The sequence below is a fragment of the Antrostomus carolinensis genome, unplaced genomic scaffold, assembly GCF_000700745.2.
Source record: "Antrostomus carolinensis isolate BGI_N321 unplaced genomic scaffold, ASM70074v2 scaffold10775, whole genome shotgun sequence".
NCBI classification, from domain to species: domain Eukaryota; kingdom Metazoa; phylum Chordata; class Aves; order Caprimulgiformes; family Caprimulgidae; genus Antrostomus; species Antrostomus carolinensis.
Genome location: NW_010317086.1, coordinates 8,658 through 22,651, shown reverse-complemented (window position 1 = coordinate 22,651; position 13,994 = coordinate 8,658). Strand labels below are relative to the sequence as shown.

At 37.6% G+C, this 13,994-nt stretch overlaps 1 protein-coding gene across 1 annotated transcript; it reads left to right on the top strand.

Moving 5' to 3' along the window:
• Positions 1–1,915: 1,915 nt before the first annotated feature.
• LOC104525336 (bromodomain-containing protein 9-like) lies at positions 1,916–13,498 on the top strand (the record flags this gene model as incomplete). The annotated part of the gene is made up of 9 exons (XM_010168458.1): positions 1,916–1,991; positions 3,746–3,841; positions 4,590–4,722; positions 5,416–5,527; positions 7,702–7,740; positions 8,192–8,263; positions 10,172–10,274; positions 11,951–12,118; positions 13,337–13,498. Coding segments are annotated over 9 exons (900 nt in total), but the record flags the coding sequence as incomplete, so codon positions are not given.
• Positions 13,499–13,994: the final 496 nt, after the last annotated feature.

The following is a 13,994-nucleotide window of genomic DNA, read 5'->3' as shown; positions in this document are numbered from 1 at the left end:
GTGGTTATTCCTCCCCAGGTGAAGGACTCTTATCTATCACTTAGTTGTAGGGTGCCCTAAATGGATCTCAAGTTGTATTGTGCATTGAACATGTTTAGCAATTCACTTGCAGAAAACAGTGAAGTGTTGCTCAGTTTTGAGCCCTTAATTGCAACCCTTAGCATTGAAAGCCATTAAAATCTCATCACACTCTTCTTATTGATGCAACCTCAGAAAAAGCAAACTTTGGCATAGGTTGAAGGGTTATTAGGATTTCCCTCCCACACCTAAGGAATTTGGGTTTTTTTAAAGTGTTAAATTACTGTTTTCAGTGAGAAGCCCAGAACCTCTTCTAGTTTTGTACCTACAAGTAGTAGCTAGCTGTCAGCTAGAGCGCATTCTTGTGTGAATGCAAAACACAGACATCCCTCAGTGACTGTCAGGAGGTAGCAGTGGATTGTCCATGTTGGAATTTTGGACAGTGCTGACCACAGGTTTGATCATCTTGAACACGATTCTGATACTGGTCCATGTGTTTGGGTTTTGTGCTGTTCCCAGAATTAGAAGGAAAAGCTCTTGCTGCAGTTTCCTCAGCACTGTCTGTTTATGGGCTGTGTTCTTCTTACCTATGTGGTGATGGTGGATTCCTTCTTTACTTCCTGCTGGAGTTGGAGTGAATACCACAGGCATTTGCTGCAGGCCCGTGTTGAGACAGGTTTACTCTGTTTCCCTTGCATCATCTGGAGTCTTATTGCCACCCTTATACTTTGTCTTCATTTCTCATTCTGTCACAGACTCTAGTGACCACTGCAACCAAAGAATCGGGATCTTGCTGCTTCCTACATTTCCCACCTATTTTTTAAACAACTGTTGCAGAAGAAACATTTGCTTTGAAGCATTAGTGGTATCAGCTGCGTCTTCAAACTTAAATGTCTGTTTCTTGGACAATGGTCCCTTTTATTCAGTCACCTTAAGCTCAACTGGATTAGGAAGTAAAGCCTCAAAGAACAGTGGGGAGAAGGTTTAGCTTTTTCACTATATTTCTGTTTCTTGGATCCTACCAAGTCAAGAAGACTTGCTGGGACTGAAGGCTGTTTGAAACCTCCAAAGTAAGAGTGGCTTTTTAAGAGCCATTTAAAACAATACCAATCTTCTGCTAATTGCTGGCTTTTCTGAAAAGTCCTTTCATGCTGATGCAGTTTGGCAGCATAGTTTTCATTTTCTGTCTTTACTGGGGAGTTACAGGGTTTTGGTTGGTTTTTTTGTTTCTGTTTTTTCACTATTCATGTGTAGCCAGTTTCTGACATCAGCTTGGCTTGTTGCATCAGTTCTGGCTCTATCTTTACAGACCCCAGTATGTTCTATTGTCTTTCACTTCTCTGTCCTTCTAGCATCGTGTTTCTGTGCTCTGATGGGTCTGTTACAGCACTTCGTCCTCTTTAAGAATTCGATAGTGTATTCATAAAAATACTTCTCATTAGAGAGAGTTATGAAAACAAGCAGTTCAGTCTAGATTTAAAAATAAACAGTGAGGTAGATTGTGGATGAGAGTTACAGTTCAACTTCTAAAAAGAAAGTGTGTTCTAGGCTTGGCAGTCAGAAAGCCTGGCTCCATTCCTAATTATAATGTTTTTTGGGTTTTGTTTTTTTTTTTTGTTTTGGATGCAAACTTTAGATCTGATTTAGGAAGATCAATAAGGGATTGTATATGTGACATACAAACTTTTAGGTTCTCTGTTCTGAAGCATTTGCTAGGCAGTGATAAATAGTTGTGACACAAGATTCTCTCTCTGTATTAAAAAAGGATTACCAGAGTGCAGGATTTGAATAAAGCTAAAAATGCTTTTTATAGTTTTCTCTGTAAGTAAGTAACTTCTTCTTTGAGTTTAGACTGTTTTGAATGATTGCTTCTATATCTTTGTGGTTCTATTTACAGATTGGGTACCTGAAAAAAAATGGAGATGGAACTTTATTATTTAGCGTAGTAAATTCGTCTGATCCAGAAGCAGAAGGTAAATGCCGTAATCTTTCAAGCAAACATTTCTAATGTTGAATGTTCTAGCAGATTTTGAAGTCTTAATTGTCTGTACAGATCCTGTGTAGTATAGATGAGGTTTTTTTAAATTTAAAAAATAATCCCCAAACCATTTCCCCAACAGCTATATTTAGTATCTCTAATAGAAGATGGTTCTCTTTGCCTTTCAAATTTTCACTCTTCAGATGCTCTGTTTTACTGATGCTAACAATAAGAAGGTAAAATGATACAAATTTATAAGCACTTATATATTGCTACTACTTTATAGAGAACTTGGAAGACAGGCTTTTGCTCCAAGTACCCTGCAGCATTAAAATCTAGTAGAGAAAAGGTGAATGAAAGAGCTGTGATCCTATGTGAATGTGCAATGAACAGATGCAAATACAGAATAATCATGTATGGGTTTTTTCTTATTTCCTAATTTAAATTATTAGCTAGATCTCAGTTTTAAGTTAATGAGGTTTTGCTTAATTGTTTTTCTTTCATTCCTTGATCTTTTCAGTGGGTTTTTGTTTGTGTTATTACTATAGATTATTTATATTGTCTTTATGCTTACCACTTATTTTAGTTTCGAGCTCAAAATGCAGAAGTTCTGAAAGTTTGTAATGAATGAAATGTCACAGTCTTTATGCTGCTGTATGTCATGTTGATTTAGCACTGCCTCATCTGCACCTTTTGAGATGGGAATTCCTTCACAGCTTACCTCTTGTTGCACGGCCGAATGCACGAACCCTTTTGACTAGTCACATTTGTGTTGATTTTTCCATTGGGAAATAACAAGCCTGTAACTATTACTGTCTAAAAGTCCTTTTCATTTTTCTGCAATGAAATTGAGCTTTTCAGCTGCCATCATGCCCTGACCTATTTCTGAAAAAAACCAGATGATTAAGTGAATGTGATTTAATCCCTCTGAAATCACATCACTGAAAATTTAGACGCTAACAGCAACGGGAGGAGAGCGAGCTTTTGCTGTGTGCTGTTCTGTACTGCTGCCTGATGTTGCTGTGCTCCACAAGCTTCTTTGATTGTTTGTATAGTTAAAGCTAGTTACACTCAATTTACAGCTAATATTATAATCTGAATTTTTGTGGTAGGTTTTTTTTTAATATCCTAGTAAGGTTCTAGGGATAAACTTGCTTTGTAATTGAGCATAATTACCATTAGATTCCATAACAGCCAGAGATTTCAAAAAACTGGAAGTGTCCTAAATGTTGGTAGGACTTTTTGGAGTTTAAAAGCACATTGCAAATTATTTGAGCCACTTTAATTAAGCAGTTCTCAGAACTTTAGAAGAAAGAAATATTGCTATAGCCATCATGGTAATTATCTTAACGAGGTTCTTTACATGGTGTCTGAGTTTTTATAGACAACGTACCACTTAGTCAACGTAAGAAATTGCTTTTATCAGTTCATAATATGTGGACCTTGAATGTTTATGAATCAGCTAGTAAAACAATTCCAGATGCTGCTGCCATACTTTGAAAGTGAAACAACTAAGCAAGCCACAGATCTTGGGAATAAGAGTTGGAAGCATTTAAAACACTGACATTTAAATGGAGAACTTGAATTGGACTACCTATCCTTAATAAAAATGTACAGATTAGAAGACATTTAGCCTTTATGGTAATTGCAGCTTTTAAAAATAGCAACATCTAAATATTCACCATAAATAAATTTTAAACATTAAATACTTTCTAAAAATTATTATCTTCTTTTAAATCAAATTATTAGAGGAAGAGACTCACCCAGTGGATCTGAGTTCACTGTCAAGCAAATTATTACCTGGCTTCACTACACTGGGCTTTAAAGATGAACGAAGAAATAAAGGTAAATGCCAAAGAACATCTTTTAACTTTGTGTTAATTAAGTGTTTGAGCAATTTCTGGATATAAAGTAATTTCAGATTATACCTGTCTCCAAATGACAGTTTACTTGGTTATTTTTATAATATATAATTATTCTATTTACAGCAGAATGCAATTTTAATTAAATTGACTTCTTTGCTTATTAAACATAACTTAATTAGGAGTTTATGGATTAATGTTTTGCCTTATTGTTGTAGCCACACTAGAAACTTTCCAGTAATGGTACTCCTTTTTCTCTGGAGGAAATTATTTTTCCTGAGCAACTGTGCTTTTGGTCATTTGCATTTTTGTATCATATGACAAGGACTTCACAAACTCTGGATTTTTTTCTAGTATTATTGACACTTTTTGATAGTTTCTGATCTGCTCTCCAGCAACTGACTGGCAAACAACAGTCAAGTAGACACATGCAAAAAAGTAGAAACATAGAAGGAAGTGGGGGAATGAATATCTTCTTGTGGGAGTGGGGTGGTTAACTTAGTTCTTTATTTTCCAGTAGCAATATGGTTAAAATAGTTGTTCTGATTCTAGAGTCTGGAAGTGTCCTTGAGATACTGCTCTTGATTTCAGTTGGAGGGAAAAAAAAAACACAGTGCACTTTCTGTATCTGTTTCAGAAAACAATCTTTCTTTCTCCCCACCCTGCCCTCTCCCAAGTGATCTTTTACACTTGTGTTTATCATTTATCCTTTCTTTCTTCTTCCTGTCTAGTAACCTTTCTTACAAGTGCAAGTACAGCACCTTCCATGCAGAACAACTCTATATTTCATGATTTGAAATCAGATGAAATGGAACTCTTGTACTCAGCGTATGGTGATGAAACTGGGATACAGTGTGCCTTAAGGTAAGCGCTTCCTGAACTTCTCACAGCAATACTGTGAACAGCAATTTGGACTAAACATCAACTAAGAACCTCCAAGTCCTGATATTTTTTTCCAAAATTTGCTTTAAAAATAAGTCACTATAAAACTTGAAGCAGGCTTTCAGTTGGTTTGTTTCTTTTGTTGTTTTGTTTTTTTTTTTTCCTTTTGCACTTTTAAGTTACCCTATTTTATTGCAAGGCTGTTACAGGTCTTTGACCACAGGATTTTATAGGTTGCTAAAGATACAGCATTTTGCTTTAAACCCAGCACTAAGTAGGTTTAGATATGTAAGTAATAGATTTCAGTGACTTTAAAACAGTGATATTTTTCAAAGAATCTCAAAACAGTTAAACCTACTTGGTTTTTTTTTTGTTTGTTTGTTTTACCCACTACCAATGATAATTCAAGTGAAAATTTGCTGGTAGTTGTGAAAAACAAGTTTGCACGTACATTCACTTCCATTAAAAAAAAAATATATACAAAAAAACCTCCCCAAAACCCCCCTACCCCTATCTTGAAGGCCTTAATTGCTTTTCTGAAGAAGTATGAGAGAGTAAAAGAATAAGGGAAATGTAGGTGTAATGCAGCGTAGTTGGAGGGGGGGGCAACCAAGTTGAAATATTTTTTATGAAAGTAAACATTTTCTGTAATGTGTACATCTCCATTGCTACTAGCTTACAAGAATTTGTCAAGGATGCTGGAAGTTACAGCAAGAAAATAGTAGATGATCTTCTGGACCAGATCACTAGTGGAGATCATTCCAAAACTATTTATCAGCTAAAGCAGGTATGTCCTTGACGTGCAGAAATGTTACAAGTTCATCAGAATAACAACAGACCTGGTTGTGGTTCTTAATATCGTATGAGATGCTTTGTTTTCCACCCTCAGTTTAAGCAGTGCAGGCTTAGCTGTTCATGCAACCATGTGGTGAACCAAATTAGAAACAGAATTAATCAGCAGAGAAGGAATCTTCTGTCTGTTCTCCAGCTAGATCAATTCTCCAGTGTGGTTCACTGCAGAAAGGAAGAGGCAGGGGGGTGCAACATAGCAGGGGAGGAGAAGGTACCAACCAAGCGAATGGTGTTTGGGCAGCCCTGGCACTCAATGTCATCACTTACAGATTTGCTTCCGAGTTATACTGCAATGCTTTTGTTAAGGAGTTTGGGTTTTTTTCCCTTAATTTAAATGCAAAATATATTCCTTGTGGAAGGATTAATTATTTGGAACATTGAAATAATATTGGAGAATAGATTAATTACTGTACAGCTCTCTATTACCCAACAGTGCTGACTTTAAATTAGAACTTCTAACTTATTTCCAAAAGCCCTTGACCTAGGAGATTCATACTAGGACTGGAGAAGATATTTTTCTCTGAAGTGTATATAATTCTAGTGGGAATGTTTGCATTCCCAAGACAAAGTAGACTACTGGAAGCTGCAAAATCTTGTTTCATGTTATCTTCACTCTGAAAACCACACTCTCAGTTTGAAATAATTGTCTGCTGTTTAAAATGATGACATGCAGAATGATTCAAGAATAAAGAGGGGCAGGGGAGAGAATGGAAGGTATTCAGACCTCCTGATATGGTTGAAATCAGATTACACTGTATCTTTGCAGACTTAGAAGTAGAATAGAATGGGTGACATTTGGGGAAAAGGGGATGATAGAATGAAATATAGAGGATCCTTCAGGATTTTCTGGGTATTTTTTTCCAGTCCCTACTGGAAAAAAGATTGTTTATGAAACAGGAAGAAATGTAAAGGATTAGTTCAAAAAAATTTGGAAATTCGAAAAGCTCAAAAACAATAATTTGAATACTTTTCTACTTCTAGAAATGGGTATATACAACACATTTAACTTAGCCTTGAAATAAAACATGTGCCTTTCGCTTTTTGCCACCCTGTTCTATGAATATTGTTCCAAATAAGAATTTCTGAACATCTGTCAGATGGGCAGTGGCTATCTGCCTTCCAGAGTGCTGTTCAGGTTTGACATGTGTGGATATGTACAGATTTTGTGCAATGAAATGTGTTTCACTGACCATGTGCCACGGTGTTTTATGTGTGAGTATTTTGTGCTGCTACATCTGAGTAAGAATGAATGTCTTCAAAAGTGTAGCCTTAGATGGTTTTGAATCAGAAGTTACTGAAGTAATGACTAAGGTACTGCACTTAAATATAAAGTTCATGGGGAGAAGAAATAGTGTGAGGGGACTCAAAGGTTAGTTAAAATGCATAATACTAAAATCATAGAATGGTTTGGATTGGAAGGGACCTTAAAGCTCATCCAGTTCCAACCCCCCTGCCAGCAGCAGGGACACCTTCCACTAGACCAGGTTGCTCAAAGCCTCATCCAACCTGGCCTTCAACACTTCCAGGGAGGAGCAGCCACAACTTCCTTGGGCAACCTGTTCCAGTGTCTGACCACCCTCACAGTGAAGAATTTCTTCCCCAGATCTAATCTAAACCTCCCCTCTTTCAGCTTAAACCCATTTCCCCTTGTTTTGTCATTAACTGCCCTTATGAAAAGTCCCTCCCCAGCTTTCTTGGAGCCCCTTCAGGTACTGGGAGGCCGCTATAAGATCTCCCCGGAGCCTTCTCTTCTCCAGGCTGAACAGCCCCAACTCTCTCAGCCTGTCCTCACAGCAGAGCTGCTCCAGCCCTCGGATCATCCTGGTGGCCCTTCTCTGGACTTGTTCTAACAAGTCCATGTCTTTCTTATGTTGGGGGCTCCAGAACTGGACGCAGTATTCCAGGTGGGGCCTCACAAGAGCAGAGTAGAGGGACAAAATATTTCAAAACAGTGAGCGTTACGTTGTAATTGCATTACAGACATGTGAAAAAAGAGGCTGTCTCTAGCCTCCTTTTGTGTGTGCAGTTTGAATATACTCAAAATTGGATAAGAGCAAGGTCTTTCTCTTATATTGAATAAAAATAATTGTTAGTATTCTTTCCTTCCAGAGGCGAAACATCCCAGTAAAACCACTGGATGAAGTTAAAGTAAGTTATGCTGATATTCAGCCTTCAGTTTTTTTAACTGAAAAAAAGAAGTGTTTTGGCATTTAAAGAAGAGAATGTTCTCTGAGCTTCTGATTTCCTCATTTTATTTAATGTGCATCTGTTCTGTATAATAATACAAAAAAGCTTGAGAAGTGGAGTATCAGATAAAGAAGGGGCTGTTAGGTTAGTCCTAAAGAGGCTGTCCTAAGAGGCTCTCTGGTTAGTTCTAAATTGTTTATGGGGATGTGTATGGTCACCCATTAGACAAGAGCTGGTATCTATTTTTAATTTTTTTTTTTTTTTAAATGATCTATGCAGCCATCACAAAACATGATGGTGTTCTGTGGGGGCCAGGATCTGACCATGGGAAACCACAAACTATGAGTATTCTTTGGAAACATAAGTATAAGCTGTGAAATGCTGAGATCTAAAATATGATTTGGTTCTTTAGGTTCTGCCAGTTCTCATAAAAGAAGAACACAAGTTGCGTAATACCTGTCCGGATTCTTCCAAACAGATTATGGTAAAATGGTTTGTGTGTTTAAAAAAAACCCAAACAAACAAACAAAAAACCCCACTACAACCACAAAAACCCCCAAACCAAAAAAAGGGAGTATTGAGACATTCATTTTGTTTCAGTACTCTGGGGTAGAAAATTAAAATGAGATTATCTAGAATAAGCTTTCAGTACTTGGAGTGAGTGTCACAGAATCCATTTTATTTTAGTTAGTGCCTTTGTTTGTCCTGCTGTTCTGTGTTCTCTAGTTTAATTCACATGCATAACTAAATCTCAGAGGCAGAAAGACCACTTAGGAATCTGACAGATACTTTATGAATACTGCTGATGAATATTTGAGGTTCAACCTGCTGTAAAAGTGGATAAAACCAGTACTATTCATCAGTTCTATGCATCCATTGAAAAGGTCTGTTAGAAAGTAGGGGTAGATAATGCATATCCTAGTGCTTTCACAGCTACTAATTAAATCTTTCTTTAAGTGGTACAGGTTTTATCTTGCACATTATTTATGACAACAGAAGATAGGCACTGTATTCCATGACAATTCACATAAAAATTGTATGGATTACATTATAGCAACTCAAAAAATGTATAGTTTTATGAATATTCCTTATGTTTTGTGGAAAGTTTTGTGTTTCTCTAGAAGCTGACTAGTTAATTCATGAAAGTGATGAGTTTAATTTTCATATTTCTAAAATATAACACCTGGTTGTATATTTACCTGCATGTCTTACGCCTCAGAATAGGCAATCTTGGAGAATTCTGTTAGAATGTGTTTTGAAGCTTAACAGTTTTTACATCAATCTCTTTTTTGCCATTACATAGCAGTATTGCAACAGGTTTCACAGAATCACAGAATGTTGGGGATTGGAAGGGACCTCAAAAGATCATCCAGTCCAACCCCCTGCCAGAGCAGGAACCTAAATGAGATCACACAGGAAGGCGTCCAGGCGGGTCTTGAATGTCTCCAGAGAAGGAGACTCCACACCCTCCCTGGGCAGCCTGTCCCAGGGCTCTGTCACCTTCACCGTAAAGAAGTTTCTTCTCAAGTTTAAGTGGAACCTCCTGTGTTCCAGCTCACACCCATTGCCCCTTGTCCTACCATTGGGCATCACTGAGAAGAGCCTGGCTCCATCCTCCTGACATTCACCCTTTATATATTTATAAACATTAATGAGGTCACCCCTCAGTCTCCTCTTCTCCAAACTGAAGAGCCCCAGCTCCCTCAGCCTTTCCTCATCAGGGAGATGCTCCACTCCCTTCATCATCTTGGTGGCTCTGTGCTGGACTCTCTCCAGCAGTTCCCTGTCCTTCTTGGACTGTGGGGCCCAGAACTGGACACAATATTCCAGATGCGGCCTCACCAGTAGCACAGGCTGTATTTCATTACCCAAATGTGTAGAAAAAAATACTTGAGACACCAGCTCCAGCTGACACTGTGTAAGAGGAGGCCCACCTTACTGGTTTTGTTAGTCACATACTAAAAATGTCAGTAAATCCAGCATTGCCTTGAGAAGGTGAGAGAAAAGGGGATCTGGGAGCAGTTCATGATGGGTGATACTGGTAGTGCTTCTCCTATGCCGGGCTTCTGCCATGGGACAAAGATGAGTGGAGCATGTACTTGAGTCCCAGAGGATTCAGTAATGTTAGTTTCAACAGTGTCTGATGTTGAGATAAAAGATACCTAGACTGCCTTGCAGGCCCCTTGCCATTTGTGTGACTGGTCTGTCCCGGAACCATGTTTGAGCTGCCTGTGACTTGCAGGTTGGCCAAGATGGTTATGGATGCTCCTGTCTTAAGTGTTGTGGTGCACACTTTTGAGAGTTTGGATTCCTGTGTTCACCTGAAACGTTAAAAAGTTGTTATGACAGCTTGTCACTACTGCTAGTCTTTTTGTTTCTTGTGTTTTAACAGGTTGGAGAATCTGCCGGAGATAGTAACACTTCTGACTTGGACTTTCTCTCTATGAAACCATATTCAGATGTCTCTCTTGATATTTCTATGCTAAGTTCATTAGGTAAGTAATTAAATATACAAGCCATCGATTCTGGTTTAGTTGTACCATTTAGGCAAAATAACAGCTGGATTTGCTAAGAATAAAAAAGTGTTCAAAAAGTAGTAATAAGCCTACATTTGACATAGGTAAAAGTCTAGGTACAAGATAGGTGAAACCTTGGTCTGTTTTTCCTTTGAGACATCCAGGTACTAGCCAAGCTCACTTGTCTTGTACCACTAAAGAAACCAAAGTATTTTACCTGACAACTTTTCTAGTTTTGCTTGGTTTTTTATGTGTTCATAGTAACGTAAATTTTAAGAATCAGCGTGGAGCTTTTGGCTCAGAAATGTTCTTGCTTCATGTGTCATCTTTTGAAATAACTTGGGAAGTAGGCAAGTAAGTGAAGCTCAGTCATGTCACTACTTGGAATGTCCCAAAACAAAAATCAGGAGAAACTTAAGGTATTGAAAAGACTTTAGCTTCAAATAAGGCAGTTGTCTAAAAGTATCAGGATGTTGTTTCAAATGCACATCTTTGATAGGTACCCATAGGTGTCCTTCTTCAAATACTACAAGAAGTAACGTGCCCCTTTCTGCAGGCTGCTGAGCTGGTCAAATGTCTTTAAAATGTCATCACCAAAAAAAAAAAAGACTGCTTATGTTTTAAGATACTTTTAATTCAGAATGTGAAAGATGTCAAACTATCAATTATAAAACATAACCAAGGTAACTGAAAGCTTAAAGAAAAAAAAAAGATTTCTTCCACAGATGCAGTATTCTTTGAAAAGCAATTGTAAGTTCTGGTAATGCTGTCACACACTAATTTTATTGGAGTTCAGTAAAAAATTAATAAATACGTTTTCTAGTTAATGCTTAGACATATCAGTCTTATTATTAATTTCTTGTTCCACTGAAAGCTGCTTATATTTTTCTTCTTTGATCTTTCTGTAAATAATTATACTTCTAGATTACTTAGTTTCCAGAGACAGTTTAGGGCATTATTTTTTATTGTATTTCTTGCAAAGTTAGCAAGATCTGCATTGAAGACAGTCCAAAGGGAAGGGAAAGTGTTTATTTTCCTGTTTAAAGTTGAGGGAGAGTTTTGTTTTGTTTTGTTATTAAGTCTTTAGACAAAAGAACAGCGTATGTTGGCACACGCTTCCAGTTTTTTCCAATTTCACAGTTTTATTTGGCTTACTCTAAAATCAGTGTAGCTGGAGAAGATACTGTTCTTAAAACCTTAAAACCTGATGGGGATTTCTTTACCTCCATAAATTACATGTTCTATTTTAACTATATTTTGTTAGATATTTAAGTAATCTATCTACTGGCTTCCTCTCCTTTGCTGCAGACTAAATGCATTGTTTCATGTCTGGAGTTTAACAGATGAAGACAAATTAAGCTCTTAAAACTGTTTAAATACTGGGAGTCAGTTCAGTTTCAATCATTTCCCATGGTGCTCTCCTTCATCCTCCCAAGTACATTTCAACATGTATTTCTTGAAACTGAAAACAAATAAACAGATCTGCAGCTGTTGACTTTTAGAAGTGAAGGAAGTTGAAAGGCTGAGGTCTTCTGTGTAAGAGAAAACACTTGTGTTAATTTAGTCTAGAAATTTTTTTTATAGTGACTTGGTAATTCCTGAGTCAATCTGCATGTGCTAATTATGGGTTTTGGTTGGTCACTGGTGGCCCTTAGGGAAAGTGAAGAAGGAGCTTGATCATGATGATAACCATTTACATCTGGATGAAACAACGAAGCTGCTGCAGGACCTTCATGAAGCTCAGGCAGACAGAGTGGGATCCCGGCCATCATCCAATTTGAGTTCCCTCTCCAATACTTCTGAAAGAGACCAGCATCATCTCGGTAAAGTGACCTGTGTCACAGAAGTTGCAGTACTTCTGCTCTAATTGAAACTGGTTAAAACTTACACTGTAACTGGCATAAATCTTTCCACGAAACTACTCTGATAAAACCATGGACCAGTGAGAACAAGTCCAGAGAAGGGCCACCAGGATGATCCGAGGGCTGGAGCACCTCTCCTATGAAGACAGGCTGAGAGAGTTGGGGCTGTTCAGCCTGGAAAAGAGAAGGCTCCGGGGAGATCTTCTAGTGGCCTCCCAGTACCTGAAGGGGCTCCAGGAGAGCTGGGTAAGGACTTTTCATAAGGGCAGTTAATGACAGAACAAGAGGAAATGGGTTTAAGTTGAAAGAGGGAGGTTTAGATTAGATATTAGGAAGAAGTTTTTCACTGTGAGGGTGGTGAGACACTGGCCCAGGTTGCCCAGAGAAGCTGTGGCTGCTCCTCCCTGGAAGTGTTGAAGGCCAGGCTGGATGAGGCTTTGAGCAACCTGGTCTAGTGGAAGGTGTCCCTGCTGATGGCAGGGGGGTTGGAACTGGATGATCTTTAAGGTCCCTTCCAATCCAAACTGTTCTGTGATTCTATGAAAACAGCGTACTGACTACAAGATCATGTTTTAATTTTTAAATATACATGGCAAAGGCAACTAAGAAGACATAACTTTTGACCTGTGGAATTAAGGACATTAGTTGTAGTTACTTCTTTTTTGATTAGACATAATTGAAGTAATTGTGAAGTAAATTGATGCTGACTGGCAAATCCTTATATGCACTTGCATGTTATGGTCTTAGAAATCCTAAGGAGTGTAGAATCTTTATTTTACTTTGGCATAGTTGTATACAGCCAGTAACAGGTGGGATTCCACAACAGCCTCCCATTGGCAACTGTAAAATTCAGTGATGAGACGGGACGATAATGTGCCACTTGACAATTTGGTGCCATTTCTGAGGAGGTAGGATATGTTTGTTGGATGATACTTGGTCACAGTTTGTATAATTTTTAACTCAGTAATAGAATAATGACTGCTTTTTCAAAAAGAATCTAAATTACTTAAGTGTCTTGTAATTTCTTTTTTAAAATCTCCTGTTTAAATGTCTGTCTTGCTTTCAAAGTCTGAAAGGAACATGTGAAATAACCATGCTGTTTATACAGGTAAATATGTCTTCACTATGTTTCTGTACTTTTAAAGAGTTTGATTTATTTTTTTTTTCCATATTCTACAGGAAGCCCTTCTCATCTGAGTGTTGGAGAACAGCAAGACATGGTTCACGATCCTTATGAATTTCTTCAGTCTCCAGAAACCTCAAATGCCACTACTAACTAATCTGATGTGTACTATACATATTTTGTATTTTAATTGTATTATGTTTTTATAAAGTTTCTGTCTGTGGCAGAAACCTCAATTTTGTCCTCTTTTCTATGAGGATTCCTGTATAATATTATGATATATGCTGGATTAAACAAAAGAAAAATACCTTAGTACATCATGTTGTTATCAGTCTGCCAAAACCTGCTTTTCATGTGCTTGTTGAGGGAGGTTGTTGTCTACTGGTGTCTCAGTCTTGACTGAAAACCAACAAATAATGTGTTAGAAAAACTTGTATTTTATAGAAACTTAAAAGTGATCATTTTCCCAGGTAATTTTCCCAGTATCGTGGTAGCAGTCATGAAATGTTTCTAGTAGAATTATCTACCTGTTCAGGTCTTATCTTGAACATCTTCAAGGAGGAATATTTTATTTCAGCAGTGGCAGAACTGCACAAATTGTTATCATTATTATGTTTCCCATCTCCTAACCCTAATAATCTGTAGAAGTTGTTTCTGTTTCCCTGTATTTTAAAATATTTTTAAAATCACTTCAGGGAATACTTAATCTGAGAG